General features: G+C 53.3%; 2 protein-coding genes across 4 annotated transcripts in view; one reads left to right on the forward strand and one right to left on the reverse strand.

Annotated features, from left to right (window-relative positions):
* Positions 1 to 218: 218 nt before the first annotated feature.
* Positions 219 to 4140, reverse strand: LHFPL7 (LHFPL tetraspan subfamily member 7; the record flags this gene model as incomplete). Its single annotated transcript, XM_080650088.1, has 3 exons — positions 3790 to 4140; positions 2671 to 2809; positions 219 to 481 (listed from the first exon to the last, which is right to left on the reverse strand). The coding sequence occupies exons 1-3, from the start codon at positions 3988 to 3990 to the stop codon at positions 219 to 221; spliced, it is 603 nt and encodes a 200-aa protein (XP_080506214.1). The 5' UTR covers positions 3991 to 4140.
* Positions 4141 to 14074: 9934 nt separating this feature from the next.
* KIAA1671 overlaps positions 14075 to 16689 on the forward strand; it is a 143173-nt gene continuing 140558 nt past the window's right edge. For all 3 annotated transcript variants that reach the window (XM_080649780.1, XM_080649779.1, XM_080649781.1), the window contains exon 1: positions 14075 to 14152. The gene's annotated coding sequence lies outside the window, so the exon portion shown is untranslated. The remainder of the gene's footprint in view (positions 14153 to 16689) is intronic.

Below are 16689 nucleotides of genomic sequence, written 5' to 3' on the forward strand. Positions count from 1 at the left end.
TGGTTATGACCCCAGTTTCCCTGAGTTCCCATTATAACAGCCAGATAAGGTAGGCAATATTTCACACACCTTCATTTTACAGAAAAATACAGTGAGGTCCAGAGAGGTAAAGTGGCTTGCCTGAGGTCACAAGGAAGTGGTAGAGGTGGCAGTTGAACCTGGATACGTGGTGATTTCATGTAGCTGTAAAATGGGCTCTTTTTGCTCCTGAGAAAATTTTATTTGCTCACTTCTGGCATAAGGATGATTTTCTCAGTGTCGCTGGAGAAGCGGATGGTCCTCCCCTGTACTTTGGTTGCGCCGGGCCACCTGATGACGGGCAGGATGCTGGCCAGGACTGCGTTGAGGATGGCGGTCACATAGCCCCAGCCCAGCTGGCACTGTCCACTGCAGTACACAGAGGAGGCTCCACAGGCCTCCTTGGCAAATGGGGAGGCCAGGCCGATAGGGAAAGCCAGCAGGCCCACAATGGTGGTGGTGGCTGGAGAGAGCAAGGAAGGAAGCCAGTGTGTCAGGGGCTCTGGGCTAACCTTCCCTCCTGGGACTCCCTCACTCATCCACCCTTCTGTCCACCATCCGTCATCTATGCATCCACCCATTCATCCCTTCATTCACTTATTTATCAGCCTGTCCTTAACATTTTTTATTAAAGTATAGTTGGCATTCAATATAATATTAGTTACAGTTGTACAACTGAAACAAATAGTGATTTGACATTTATATACCTTACGATGTGATCACAATAAGCCTAGTAACAGTCTGTCACCATGCAAAGTTAATACAATAACTCTTCTTCCCTTTTATCCACCCATCACTCAACTGTCCTTGTACCCATTCGTCCATCTACTCATCCACCCATTCAACCATATTCTCATTCACTCATTCTCTCCAGCCCTCTGTCTGCCTATCCATTCACTCATCCAAACATCTAGCCACCTGCCCACTTGGCCACCTGCCCCCTCCCATCTATCCATCCATCCATCTCCACCTTCCATTCATATTCCAACCTACCCATTCATCCTTATCCATTCATCTACTAAGACATCGATTGTCCACTTACTAATTCATCCACCCACTTACCCACCCACTTATTCATTCATTCATTCACCAGTCTACCCATTCATTCACCAGAATTGTTCGAGGTGCTGTTGTGGGCACTGATGATGCTAAGGAAATGGGCTGGACACTCCTCATGTTGGGCTCTCCCAGTGCAGGAGAATCAGGTAAATCCTCAGTCTCCCTTGCTGCTCCTCAGCCACACCAGTCTCCTTGCAGTTTCCTGCACACCCCTGCTCGCTTGTCTCCATGCCTTTGCCCCCGATGTTCCGTTACATGAAATGCCTTTCTATATTTGACCAACTCCCACTTGTCCTTCCAGACTCGGCTCAGGTGATGCCTCCTCCAGGGCATCTTCCTTAACGTCCTTCACCCTCCAGGAATTTTTCCTTGCACCCTGTGCTTATCCCCATTGTGCCAATATCTATTAGTTATACATGCCTGATACACCCCATCCCACTAGCCACTGTGCAAGCCTGGGACAAGGACTGTATCTCCTACTATTGAGCATCTATTATGTGCAAAGCACCATGGTAGGTGCTGGTGGTATTAAGACAGACATATCCTCACCCTCATGGAACTGAGGAGAAATGGACAAGAATCAGGAAAGAGATGGGAGATTTCAGGTAGTAAGTGCTACACAAAACACAAAACAAGGCAAGAAGGAGAATCTAAGGAGAGGGGAGCTCCTACCTGGGGCCACGGAGGACCTCGCGGAGACAGAGCCCTTAATGAAGTAGGGAAGCAAGGTACGTGAAGATGTGAGAACAGGATTGCACGCAGGGGGAACAGGCTGGGTGTATCTGAGCAACAGAAAGCAGGCCGGGGTGGCTGGAGCACGTGGAGCCTGGCAGAGGGGCCCAGAGGTGAGGCTGGTAAGAGAATGGGGCGTTGATCAGGTGGAGCCTCAGGCCACATAAGGAGTTTGGATTTTACTCTGTGAGACAGGACGTCAATGAAGGTGGATAAACCTGTCTGGTGGCAGGATCTGATGTCAGTTTTGACAGGGCCCATTTGGACAGTGTGTGGCAAACATTCTAAGGGGCCAAGGTGGCAGGCAGCAGAGGGGCCCATGAGGTGGTTATTGTTCTAATGCAGATGAGAGATGGTGGAGAATTAATTGGGTATGATTGCCATCAAGGCCTGGGCTAGGTCATTACAGAGACTAAGAGTGAGTCAGAGAAAAGCAACTGTTCAGGGCAGATGCACCCCTGCAGTCTCACAGCTTAGCAAGTGGAGCGTAGGCTGGATTTCAGCATCTGTCAGCCCTCTGCTGGCACCCTGTGCAGTAGCCACGCTGCCCAGCTGTGTGGTGGTCCAGGTAGAGATGATGCAAAGTGGATGGATGAGAGAAATAAAGGGGGGACAGACTATTAGGACTGAGTTTAGCTCAGGGCAGGAGAGGGTGATGTTAAGGATACCATCCCCTCCGCCCCCACCCCCACCCCTGGCCATTTCTGGCTTGCTAAAGGACCAGGAAGAGTCTACACTCACTCCTAGGGCTTATCTCTGAGATTTGACCCAGGAGGCCAGACTCTGCTTACAGGTTTTTCCCTTTCATTCATCATCCATTGCGCAACATGTCTGGACTGCTGACTATGTGACGGGGTTTACCTGCAGCTGCCTGCACCCCCCGCATTTTGCCACTGCCCCTCCTTGGGCACAGCTCTTTGGGGGCCAGGACCCAGGACAGGAGGAGAATTGCATGGAAGGCCACCAGGAGCCAGCCTCCAAGGAGAAGCGCAGCTGAGACCTGCCAGGAGGAGAGAGGAGGGAGAGTGTTGGACTGGGTGGGGACAGGAGGATGTTCCCCTGCATATTGACCAGCTACTGAGTCCTGGAAACCCCGAGAGGTCTGTGCTATTATCCCCTTTTTACACATCAGCAAACTGAGGGCCAAGGAGGTAGAGTCATTTGCCTCAGGGCACACGGCTAATGAGGTAGTAGAGCCAGGATTAAGATCTAGATATACAACCGACTACCTGCTGTACCTTTATAGTTACCGGTTTTGAAGGCTGTATAATTTTCCTTACTGGACTGGACTGGGAGCTCTGCCCCCACTGCCCCCATGGTTGAATTTGGTAATGTGTCTCATAACAGAGACTTCCAACACCTTGGCTGTGGTTTTCCAACCTAGCAGTGCGGCAGGGGTCCTCAAACTTTTTAAACAGGAGGCCAGTTCACTGTCCCTCAGACCGTTGGAGGGCCGGACTATAGTTTAAAAAAAAAATGATGAACAAATTCCTATGCGCACTGCGGGCCCGGGACAAGTCGGCACTAAGCAGGACAGGCAGCGGCACCCGGCGGGCCGGATAAATGTCCTCGGCGGGCCGCATGTGGCCCGCGGGCCGTAGTTTGAGGACGCCTGGTAGAGGATGGCCAGGTAGGTGTGTGCAGATTGTACACTGCACCACTCAGACGCACTGGGATCATAGATTTGCATATTGATTACAGTAATTCTCCAGCAGATGGCAGTATAGTGTCCTGAAGAAGGGGCCCCTTGTCTTAATTTGTACAAAGGTGCTATATGGGCTGACAGCTGCTTTTAGAATCATCCTGTGTGTTTGCTAAAATGCAAATAGCCAGTCCTGACCCCACACCTACAGAGTCAGAAGCTCAGGTCAGGGGTGGTGGTGGTGGTGCAGAACTTGGCTTTGTTTCGCTCCCCGAGTTTTCATAGTCCTCCATCCCCCACACCCCAGGTCCCAGTGAATTGATGAGCAGAAGACTCAACTTCCAGGCAGAGTCCGGAATATCATCCAGGGACCTGAAGATCCCACAGCTCTGGTTCCAGCTGTCACCTTGAGGCCAGGAGCAGTAGGAGAGGACGCCAAAGGAGAAGGTGGGCGTCTGGAACCAGGCAGGGGAGAGGAGGCTGAGGGCCGAGATGCAGGTCAGGGAGAGTCCCAGAGCAACCCACACGCTGCCCACCATCGTGGCAAGTCAGTGACCTGGGGGTCAACGAGCAAGATTAGAGGTGGAGAAGTGGGGCGAGGAGAGGAACGGAGCCTTCAAAGGTGCCCCCACTCCCACCCCGAGCCAGGGATGTGTTTCTGTGTTCATACCCCAGGTCATCAGACTCCCCTCGACCTCACGATGCAATGGGAGATGCTAACAACTGGTGTGGAGAAGTGGTTCTCCCCAACTAGTCCTGGAAGTAGGGACCCCAAATCTCCGAATAAATGTTAGTGCTTAGACCTTTGAATAATCCCACCCTGCGTTGCATGTCATCACCACTGCCCCATGCAAGGCCCCCTCAGTTCCGTTAGTTCATTCGTTTGCTCATTCATTCTCTTTGCCCGTCAAGCCTTGCACTGTCCAAAAGGACTGTTTCTCTCTACCCAGAGGGGTCACCTTTTCTAAGTCACACAAACATGCTGTGTTTCTAGCAACCACCCTGCCCATCAGCGACCATTTTAATTATCTAATGTGTATCTTTTTGTTCGGAGGTATTTTTGCAAAATTGATATTGATCAGTATGCAGGTATCTTTTTTTTTAAGTAAATGGCATTATTTTAGAAAACCACATGGAGACCCAGAGAGGTTATGTGACTTGCCCAAGATCCCCTGGCAAATCGCGAGAACTGGAAATAGAAGCCAGTACTCCTGCCCCTGATTTATAGAAAGAAACACCCCTTCTTCCCCCAGCCATATCCCTACCACTCCTCTTCCCCAAGTTTGTGTCCCCGTGGCTAGATCTGAGAGAGAGAGAGAGAGAGAGAGAGAGGGAGGAAGGGGGGGAGGGGAGAAGGTGGGGAAGGAAGGGAAGGACTCCAGTGATCCAGTGATGGATGGAGAACTGAGAGTGAACCATGAGGACAGGGAGAGTGCGATGATGGAGTGCAAACTGCTACAAAGGGAAGGTGAGACCCCACTTCAACCACTAACCAGTAAGCACCCCTTAGCATCCCCTCCACCCTTCCCTGAAGGGGTGAGCATGACACCCCTCCCTCACACCCTCCTCTCTGCCCTCTCCAACACACACATCAACAAATACAGAGAGTCTATGACATAACCTCGTGCTGCGAGGTACATAGAGAACCTGCTGTAGAGTTTTCCAAATGAGGAATGTGGATGCCACGGTGCTTCTGGTGGTTCTTGGGGGACATATTCCGATGGCACCTGGACCCAGCCTTCAGTGTCACTCAATCATAAAACACCGGAATTGTTTAGTTCTCAGTTCTCCTTCCGTCCCTCTCTACATCTAAGACTAAGTCTCTGTGGAAGCTGATGGGTCTTAAACTCCTCTCAGGCATTTATTTGTCATCCTCTCTCTCTCACAAAGACGGAGCCCCGAGCAGGCAGCAGAGTCAAGTGGGGACCTGGGGATATAGCTGGATTTTCCTTGTATTTGTAATGGTGGCTTTGTTTTTGTTTTTGGCACAAAAGCGATTGCCATTTACCATTAAAATTTATTTCAGTGAAAAAGTGAGTCCATATAAAGTCTGACCTACACAGCAATAGAGGAGGCAGGAAGGGGGTATGCCTGCCCTGTCACTGATGGCCAGAACCGCCCAGGGGGTGGAGCCTACCCAGGGGCACCCAAGGTCAGAAGCAGCTGAGCTGTCAGCCAAGCCAAGAGCCCGTCCTTTTCAACCTTAGTTTCACTTTGGGACGCTAAGCCTGGCCAGCACCTTCCACATGGCAGGAGCCCTGGGCTTGGATGCCGGCCAGTCACTCTGCCATTTCCCAGCTGTGTGACTGGGGCAAGTGGCCCCATTTCTCTGGGCCTCAGTTTCTCCCTCTGTGAGAGCGGATTAGGATCTGGGCCTCAGTTTCTCCCTCTGTGAGAGCGGATTAGGATCTGGGCCTCAGTTTCTCCCTCTGTGAGAGCGGATTAGGATCTGGGCCTCAGTTTCTCCCTCTGTGAGAGCGGATTAGGATCTGGGCCTCAGTTTCTCCCTCTGTGAGAGCGGATTAGGATCTGGGCCTCAGTTTCTCCCTCTGTGAGAGCGGATTAGGATCTGGGCCTCAGTTTCTCCCTCTGTGAGAGCGGACTAGGAATCCCAAGAGGCAGGCGGCACTGGGCTCCCTCACTGAGCAGGGCGATGTTGTAGAACTGCCCTTCCCAGTGCTGTGACCTTGGGGATGTCCCCTCGCCTCTCTGGAAAATGGGGGTGGGGTGGTTGTGAAGGTCAAAAGGAATAAAATCACGTGTGTGTTGCAGAGGGGAGGGGAGAGAAGCCTGGTCAGGTAGGTAGGTAGGTTATGTTGCCTAGACTTTTTATTCCCAGGATTAGAATAACCTCATGGCTGCTGTCCAGCAAGTGAGAGGTGGCCCTTTGAATGAGGGAAGATGGATTTTTTTTCCCTCCTCCACCAAAACCAGCCTCTCCTTGGGGTTTGGCAGGATCCCAAGGGGTGTAATTCCAGCCAGGAAGCCGGGGAGCCCAGGCGGACCGAGGCCCGTGATTTTGCCTCTTTGGCCGTCCCAGTGGCTCTCCGGGCGTTTCTGACCTTGAAAGGAGTTTTGTTCTCCAGATAATGTGCTCAATGTCACCTGGGAAAATCACGCTGACTGTCCAGGTGCCCAGAAAGCTAAATGAGGCATTATAACCCAAAACCACATCCGGCCAGGCTCCCCTGAGCCGGACTCCAGCTAAGGGACGCTTGCAAGGGACTGGGCCATTCCTCCTCCCGCTCAGCATTAACTGTCCGTGGCGGTCAGCGCTTCTTGAGCACCCACCAGCCCTAGCCCCGCGCTAAACACGTGGAGCATCTTGTTTCATTTAAGCCTCACGGCTGCTGCATGGTAAGCGCTGTTGTCCTGGTTCCCATTTTACAGATGACAAAATGAAGGCTAATTTTACACCTGCCAGAGTGGTGGGCCAGGGACTTTCACCCAGGGTATCGGGCACCTGACTCTGGGCCCTAAGCCCAAAGTGATATTAAAGAATTAGATTAAAAGTCAGATACCCCAGTGGTTTCCTGGGGCTGTCCGGGCAGTCGCCCCTCCCATTGCTGCCACCAGGGAGCATGGACAGTCCCGGGGGAGCCCTAGTCGGCCAGCGCGGAAGAGCTGGGGTTTGGGAGCTCAGAGGTGGCTGCTAGAGCTTTGTTATGTCCCCAAGCCAAGTCCCTCTCTTATCCTGGCTTCCAGATCCTCATGGGTCGGCTGAAGGGGTTCATCATTTATTCAGCTGACATGTACCCAGCTCTGTGTGACCCTCACGGATACAGTGTGAACAGAACATAAGTCCCTGCCCTCAAGGAGCTTAGGGCTTTGTGGGCTAGACCAGCGGTCGGCAAACTCCTTAGTCAACAGAGCCAAACATCAACAGTACAACGATTGAAATTTCTTTTGAGAGCCACATTTTTTAAACTTAAACTTCTTCTAACGCCACTTCTTCAAAATAGACTCGCCCAGGCCGTGGTATTTTATGGAAGAGCCACACTCAAGGGGCCAAAGAGCCACATGTGGCTCGCGAGCCGCAGTTTGCCGACTACTGGGCTAGACAGATAAACAGGATAGAACAAATATAGTCCATCTGTCCTTCCATCCACCCATCCACCCCACCCTCCCACCCATCCACCAACTGTTCTAGGTGCTGGGGATTTAGCGAAATTACTGCCCTCGTGGAGCTCACAGTTTTGTGGGGAAGACAGTAAGAAAAGAAACAAGTCAACAAATAAAGTGCCAGATGTTAATAAGTGCCAGAGAAAAATGAGCAGAGAAGGGGGATGGTGAGTGATGGGGCATGGGCATGGAAGCCTCAAAGAAGGTGACCTTTGAGCAAGAGCTGAGGGAGGCAGCCATGTGGGCGTGTGGGGGAGGAATATTCCAGGCAGAGGTGGGGGCAGTGCAAAGGCCCTGGGGTGAGCGGGTGCTTGGCATGTTTGAGAAAGCAAAGGCCCAGGTGACTGGGAGGAACGAGGAAGGAGGTGAGTGGTGGGCCTCGTTGGCAATGGAGATCTCTGGCTGTGATTTCTGAGTGAGTTGGGGAGTCTGCCGATGGTCATGAGCCGAGGAGTCACATGACCTGTCTTGTGTTTTAAGATCGCTCTTGCTGCTGGATGAAGAGTAGGTGGAAGGGAGGACAAGGGAGAAGCAGTCAGGAGGCAGCTCCAGACAGTCAGGTGAGGGACACTGCTGGATGGGGTGGAGGGGCAGAGAGGAAGGGCGGGGCAAGGAGGGGATGGAGTCTAGATCTTTGTTGAAGGTCAAGGGTCAAGCCAACCGGAATTGCTGATGGAGTGGACTTGGAGTGTGAGAGACCTTGAGGAGGCAACGATGCCCCCAGGGCTTTTGACCTTGGCACCTGGGACAGGGGAGCTGCCATTACTGAGATGGGGGATGCAGGGTTGCTAGGAGAGGGACAGGTATCTGAGTGTGATGAAGTTTGAGATGTGCATTTCACCAGCCCTTCGATGAACAGAAGCGAAAGGCAAGCCCCACACCGAGAGAAGGCGCAGGGCCATGTTTGGGGCAGGCATGGAGCAGGGGCCCCTGATCCTGCCGGGGGCACATGATGTCCAGACTGAGATCTGAAGATGGGCAAGTCGGACCGGGGAGGACTTTAACCTGCACCCTTTGTCTCCTCCCAGTGGCACAGCCGAGTAAGCTGGACTTCTGGTTCCGTTCCAGGCTCTGTTACAAGCTGGCTGTGTGAGCTGGGTCTCGTTATGCAGTGCAGTGGCTCAGAGCCTCAGTTTCCCCACTGCAATTGCCCCCCCCCAATTCATATGTTGAAATTCTACCCCCCAAGGTGATGGCCATAGGAGGTGGGCCTCTGGGAGGAGATGAGGCCAGGAGGGTGGTGCCCTCATGTGGGATTAGTACCTTATAAAAAAGACCTCACAGAGCGCTCTTGCCCCTTCCGCCTTGTGAGGCCATTATGAACCAGGAAGTCGGCTCTTACCAGATACCAGATCTGCCTACGTCTCATCTTGGACTTGCCTCCCAGCCTCCAGAACTATGACAACTAGATTTGTGTTGTTTACAAGCCACTCTGTCTGTGGTACTTTAACAGCAGCCTGAACAGACGAAGACACCCACCTCCAAAAGGATGGCCAAGTCCTACACCAGCAACTTAACCTTTCAGATGTGATGGATTTCTTTGAAAATAGGATTTAAAACGATGGATGCATTCCCCCATGCAGGCTCATGTACACATACACACACCACATCACACACACACACACCACATCACACACACACACACACACACACACACCACATCACACACACACACACACACACACACACACACCCCACATCACACACACACACACACACACACACACATCACACACACACCACATCACACACACAATAGTGTATGTAATTTCCGGGGCTCACGGACCCCTGAAGCCCATTATGGCCCCTGGATAATACTTCCCTCCTGACCTCAGAACACTCTTGCTTCCAGACTCACCGCGCTTCAGGTCAAGCCCCTGTACCGTGGCCTCTTCGGCTTGGGCTCCGGTGTTAGGCTAAGTCTGTGACCTCGTAAGTTGTCTCCTTGCCTCTGAGGGAAACACTCAGGTTGGTGAACAAAGCTCAGGTGTGTGATAAGCTGGGGGTGTGTGTATGTTTCTTCCCACTTCCTTCAGTCAACAGCCTTTCATTCTAGGCTGTCCGGTGGGCTGGGCAAAGAGGGAAAAGCCAGCCCCAAATCAAAGCGGGGTGAGGGTGTGGTGTTTCTGGGTGGAGAAGGCATGAACAGGGATTACCGATCCACACCTAAACCTCAGGGTGGACCTTCTTGCCACTGTGCTCTCTACCTTTCTGCCTTGGTCATTCTAGTCCTGCGAACAGATTGACGTATTTCTCTGGGTCCCGAGGATCTCCCCCGCAGGCTGTGAAAGTTATGGGCACTGCCTCTGAAAAGTCTTTACCCCAGCATCCGGCGTAAGACTTGCAGAGCGGGTGCTGGTCTTGTGCTCTGCTATACGCGATGCAGGTACAACTCCGGCAGAAATGGGAAATGTATTGGGCTACATGCTGAAAATGCTGTGGTGCAGCTTTAGGCATGGGGAGCAAGCAGCTCAGGACCTCGCTCTCTCTCCCTCTCTCAGCTGTTTTCTGCTGGAGTGGCTTCACTCTCGGGCACATTCTCCCTCACGGCGGCGTTGGCTTCTGGTGGCTCCAGGCTGACCTTCTGAGGCTTAGCAACCCCAGAGAGAAAATTAAAAAAGCTCCCCTGCACATAGTTGCAGCAAATATTGTGATGAACTCTCATTGGACAAACTTGGGTCACGTGCCCACCCGGGAGCCAATCACTGTGGCCAGGGAAATGGGATGTTTTGATGGCCAGACTTAGGTCCTGCACCCTAGGATTGGTGTTGAGGGATGGAGATTGGGGACCGGGTTGGGGTGTCAGGAGGTTCATTCACCCCACTGGAACTACATGGAGTAAAGGTGGGGGTGGGGTGGTTTCTAGGAGGAAAACCGAGGTGCTGGTGGCAGAGGTTGAGGGATGGATGCTGGGCAGGCGAGAGCCAGAGGTGTCACTAATGCTGGAAATGCTGGGTGACAAATGAGCACGTACCCGTTGGAGGGTTCAGTGAACCATGAGACGGAGGTTCAAGTCCCAGCTCTGCCACTACACTAGGGTGACCTTGATGAGGGCATCTCTGCCTCTCTCGGCCTCAGTTTCTTCACCTGTAAAATGAGGACACTTGGAATAGATAATTGCCAGGGATTTTTCCCACTCCTTCAGTCATTTATTTATACATTTTTTCCTCCCAATTAATATTTGTTCAAGGGCTTGGGAGTGAGTCTGAGCTATTCTGGTGTTTACTCGCTGTATCAGGCTTGACTGATGCACCTTGTTAGGTGTGCTCAGCTGTATCCTTCCCGGGCACCCAGCAGCACTGGACGTCATGCGGTCTCTGCTTGCCTCCCACCGTGGGTGGCCTGGGTCAGTTGCTGCAGTCACGTGGCCAGCTCAGCCTAAAGCGTCATGGTTGAGTTATGGCCCAGTCTCCCAGCATCCCCAGCTGTCGTCCAAGCCATCCTGACCGGAATTCTTGGCAGGGGAGGGGAGGACCTCTTGGCCTCTTCTTCCAGACTCAGGTGAAGGAATTGACTTCCCTTTTGGCTGCCCTAAGGCTCAGGTAACGCAACCCAGAAGTGAGGAGCAGTTGGGCTCAATGGTGGAAGTGAGGAGCAGTTGGGCTAATAGTGAACAGGAGATGGGACATGCTGCGGATGGAGTTCCTGCCCTTCATCCCTGCAATGTTTCCTGTGGCTTTTGCGGAGACACCCTGAGTGACAGAACTCCCGGATGTGTTTTATTGACTCTGTGGCCAACTCAGTAAGGCATGATTTGTATTTGTTTTTCCTCTTTCCCTGTCTCACAGTCCCCTTTCCTTCATTTCTGTTGGGTCCAGATTACATCCCCAGTAAAGCATTAGCATAGAAGTTTTGCCTCAGGCTCTATTTTCTGGGGGAACTCAGAGATGCTGGCTGTGTGACCCTGAGCAATTGACTTACCCTCTCTGAGCCTCAGATCCCTCATCTGCAAAAGGGAGATAATAATAGAGCAGCTATTATAGGATTGTTCAATAAATGATAGCTTTCATTAGTATCATTACTGTGAACCAGGTGCTGGTTGTATCATGTGAAAACATTTATTCAACATTGAATTCCAAGAATATTTATTGAGTGTCAACTGTTCCAGGTTCTCTGCTAGTGTCCGCTCCCAAGATGCTCAAAGTGAGGCAGAGAAGTAATTGGGCAATTATCCTATGGTGTTATCAGTGCTTGAGAAGATTCAGGGGCTAGGCATGGTGGTCCAGGATGGTAGGGATGGCTTCTCAGAGGAGTTGATGTTAAAGCTAAGATCTGAAGGATTTGAGGGAAAATGTTTCAAAGGTTATATTGGCTGTCATAATGAAGAAGCGGGTAAATTATAGGAGAAACAAAGTGGATAAATATACGCTGGCCAAAACCCATGAATATGGTCTCTGCCAAGGAGTGTGTGGGTTATTGTTCAGTATGGGAACCATAGCCACATATGCCTATTTAGATTTAATTAATTAAAATTAAATGAAATTTAAAATTCAGTTCCTCAGTTGCACTGGCCGCATATCAAATGTTCAGTAGCCATCTGTGGCTAATGTTACAGCGCAGACATAAAACATTTCTGTCGTTGCACAAGTGCTATTGGACAGAACTGCCAGAGAGTCCGAGAAGAGTCAGCCAAATCAGGACAGACTTCCTGGAGGAGGGGGTAGAAGATGGCAGAGAAAGGGTTCTGGGAAAGTCCCTGGGTGGCACTGTCCTCTATCATTAGGAAGAGAAAAGCCAGGACTGGGAATGGGGGTGGGTTGTTGGCTCTGGAAACAATGTACAACCTGACACCTCCTTGGTCAGAGTATAATCTCTGGGTATGTGCTGGCTGGCAGCCTCATGCCTGGGAGAGAGGACACAGGAATGAGGGGGAAATCAGCTAGGGTGGGACTGCCAGGAAGTCCCGCCTCTTCAGGGGCCCGGAGGACTCTGGGAGTTGTAGTTTGGTACCCCTCTAAGCGTGATAGGGTTAGAAGAGTTGACACTGGGCCTGGGCTCTTTTGGGGATTAGAGTTGCCGTGGTGAAGCTGGTGAGCTCTGGGGACACCTCTGGGTTTGGGGTTTCCACAGGTAATGTCAGTAGGGAGGCTATCTTCTCTCTCCCAATCTTAAATTCTAGGATAGAGGGGAGATGCCTAGGTGAAGGACTAAGTTGGATGTGGTGTTGAGGGGCATGGAACGTTCAGTTAAACAGAACCCTCAGCCCACACATTCTGGCTGACTGAGATTTGCCCAGGAAAGATAGAAAGTTCCCATAAGGTTAGAGAGGAGAGGCAGCAGGTATTCTATCAGACCATTCTCTGACTCCTGCCACACACACTTCTCCCTGGGAGTAGAAGTCATATTTAAAAGCCATTGAATTGGGCCCCATTGATCACTGTGCTCCAGACATCCAGATGATAAAGGAGAATATTCTGACATGGAGCCTCAAGCTCACCAAGGCTGTAAAAGGGGGGTGGTGATTGTAACTTCAAAAGGATTGCTGTGCAGATTCAGTGAAACAGTGGTGTGTATCTCCTATAACAGGAGTTCCCTTTCTACACACACACACCATACACACACGAGGTCAGAGAGCTCCCTGCCAATTCTCCTGAGGCCACACAGTGATGTTCTTCCCCCCCACTCTAACGTTATTGTCTGATTTACAAAATGTACATATGATTTTAGGACCTTCGGTTACTCATGCTGTGTATGTTTCCCTAGGAACACTTCCCACAAATGCAACTAAATTTGTGCAGTTACTGTTTACAATGTGTGTAAACTCCACCAGTGCCTGGAACTTGCAGGCTGCTTTACCACTATGTCCCCAAGCACCCAGCATATAGTAGGTGCTTAATACAGATCTATGGAATGAAATGAGTAAAGGATAGCAAAACCGGCATTTTCCATTCAAGAGAGACCTCCACCGATTTTCTCAACTTGTCTACACGCCTCACTCCTCAGCCCCCACTTCAACACAATGGTAGAGACTGGCATAGGGCAGGCGCCCCAACTTGGGGAACTCAGGCCAGGCTCCCGGCTCTGGGTGCAGTCTCCAAGCTCGCCACCAGGGGGCGCCAGTGAATCGCGCAGACCCTGCCCGCTCTCTGGCACACGAGCGGTTCAATGGGCAAGCCTTTATCCAGCGCCTCTTGAGGTCCCCGGCTGCATTAGGCTCTCGGGGTCGCAGACTCGGCGGCGCGTCAGTGTCCGTTTTGGGGGATCCCGAGAAACGCCCAGGGAACGGTGGCGGGACCATGAACAATATTCCGAGTCGGGCACGTCACGTTCCGGCCTCTGGGGCCTGGGGCGTTTCCCGGAGGAGTGTCCTGGGAGGACTTGCGACCTCTGACCTGGCGAACCGTCCTCAGGCCCCCGAGCCCGCGGGCCAGCGCGGGTCCGGCAAGTTACGCTCCGCCCTGGGGCTCTCCGCGCAGGCGCCGCCCGCCGCGGTTCCCATGACGACGGGGGGCGCTTCCCCGCCCAAAGCCCCGCCCCCAGCAGGCTAGGCTGCGCGGGGCCGCGGGCGGCGAAGGCAGGTGCTGCGGGCTGCGGGCAGGTGGCGGCGCGCCGCGGGCTGGCGGTGACGGCGGCTCCAGGGTAGGTTGCGCGGCGGCCGCGGGGGGGTGGAGGCCGGCCAAATGCCCCCGGTCCCGGGCCATCGAGGGGGCTGGGGAGGCTGCGGCCGGCGGTGGCCACTAAGTTCTGCTCGGCTGAGGCCCCGGGAGAAAAGTTGGCAAAGTTGGCCGGGGAAGAGGCGGGGAGACCCAGTGGATCTCTCCCCGGGCTCCGGGTCTGCGGGGAGGGGGCAATCCCGATTTGGGACCGAGGAGATCTGTTTCCCGAGACTAGGGAGTGGATCCCACGGGTAGGTACCGCGCCACCCGGTTGAAGATCCCAGAGGGGTCGGGGGCCGGCGGCCTGGGGTTCCACTCGGTCCCAGCCTGGGGGTGACGGTGAACGGTGATTGGAGGCTAGAATCTAGTATCCCCACCCCCCGCCCCCCTCACCCCTCACGCTGGTCCAAGAGGAAATCTGGTGGTCGGGAGCTGGGGGATCCCTGCAGATCCGGGGTACCCAGACTGGAGCTGCTAAGATATGGACGTCGGTGCGGGTTGGAGACCTAGGAGGTGGACACGGGGGAACGGGGTGCCGAGCGAAGCGGAGCTCCGGGCAAAGGGATTCTGCGGGCAGCCGGGGCCGAGGAGAGACCGCGCGCCGGGCCCGCGGGCGCCTGGGCTCTGGACGCGCCCTCCCCGCCCGGCCTGCGCTCCGCTCCTAACGCCTTCCCAGGGCTGAGGCACCCTGATCGGTTTAGGGCTCAGGCTCCCGAGCTCCCAGGCGGGTTCCGTCGGTCCCCACCCCTCTGGCGGCGCCGCCAGGGGCTGCAGGCGGGGCCCTAGGGAAGGGAAGTGGCGCATTGACCCCCACCCAAGCCTGACCTTTCCACACCCTCCTGGCACACACTCTCTTCTCCAGCCGGGGCGCCGCGCCCTGAAACCCTGCTCTGAGCCCTGGAGCCGAGCGTGCGACCTCTGCGATTCGCCTAGGTGGCCAAAGCTTCTTGCCGCTGGACAAGTTTCTCTAGCAGGGAGCAGCCATTACCTTTGGAAAGGAAAGGGCTTGTACCTGTTGCACAAAGAAGGAGCTTTTTCTTTGCAGCTTCTTTGTGACCTTGGGCAAAACCCTTAACCTCTCTGAGTTCAGGCCTCTCCTGTGAGCACCATCAGGTGAGGGTGGGGATCACAACCCTCCCTCTTTGGCTGCAAAGAAGATTAGGGGGTATGATAGGCATGGAACAGATCCTAGTGGGCCCTCCTGTGTGACCCCTCCTCTCCCACATCCCATCCCCTGTGCTTCCTCGACAGTATCTGAGGGCGGCTCCAAGAACCCAACTTGTTACCTTTGTAAACTGCAGGGTTAGAGAGATGTTTAACTTGGTCTTTCTTCCGAAGGGGTTGATTGCCTCTAACTCCCCACCACCCCGCCCTCCCCACCCCACCCCGTCCCACCCTCCTCCAGTCCTTGCAGTGAGAAGCTCTGGGGCTTGGCTAATCAGTAACCAGGGCCTTTGGACAAGGCTTCACCCCCGGCCCAGCTTTCCCTTTGCTGATCCATCGAGGCTCCGGGACAAACATGCAATCACCCCCAGACACAGGCATCTCACCCCGGGGACAGTTCCTGAGGGAGCTGTGCAGACACCAGCTCCCGTCCTGGTGGTTTTAGGGGGAATCAATCCCTAAAGGTGTTTTTTAAAGGATTTACATGCTCGACAAGGGTGCAATTACCTGAGAGGAGAGCCGGGTTTCAATACAGTGTCTGGGCACATGTTTCAGTTGGGCACGTGAGCTGCCTCATTTAGTCACCCGTGTGTGTGTGTGTGTGTGTGTGTGTGTGTGTGTGTGTGTGTGACCTACTGTGTGGCAGTCACTATAGACGTGCTATGGCCCAGTGCAATATAGGATCTGTCCTCCTGGCATTACATTCTAACGGTGGAGTAATCAGCTTGCCCTCCTGTCCAGTGAGGCAGCGGTGCTGGCTCTTGATGGGGATGCAGCCCTCACCCCAGATTCTGAGGCTGGAAGGGCCTCTCATTCCCCTTGGAGGTCCTGGGGGCTGGCTTTTGTTCAGGGCTGACCTTGGCAAGAAAATAGAGGATCCCACTGTCTGGCCCTGAGCATTTCTCCCATGTCAGCATCACCTGTTTCATCTCTGATCCACTGAGAAAAAGAGCCCCTGCAGAATATTTTAAATATTCATTCATTCATTCATCCATCCATCCATCCATCCATTCATCCATCCATCCATCCATCCATCCATTCATCCATTCAACAAGTACTTCAAGACACTGGCAGTCACATCCTTGATGGAGGGGTAAAGCCTTTGTGAACCAAAGCAATTGTTTAGAAGGGGGCAGTTGTGATAATGGGAGGAGGGGCTGATGCCTTCAGGATGGGGGGTGGGGGTGGGGAGGAAGAGGTCCAGGGGTTAGTTATTGGAATGCTTGCTGTGGGAAGAAGAGGTTGGTGTTAGGGCCTGGGAGGGGAAACAGAGATAAACCGGGAGCTTTCCGGAGAAAGCAGTGATGGAAAGGAAGGAGCCAACCAGGGAGGTTTGGAGCCAAATCCTGGCCCTGC

This window comes from Plecotus auritus (genome assembly GCF_963455305.1).
Source record: "Plecotus auritus genome assembly, chromosome: 13".
Taxonomy (NCBI): domain Eukaryota; kingdom Metazoa; phylum Chordata; class Mammalia; order Chiroptera; family Vespertilionidae; genus Plecotus; species Plecotus auritus.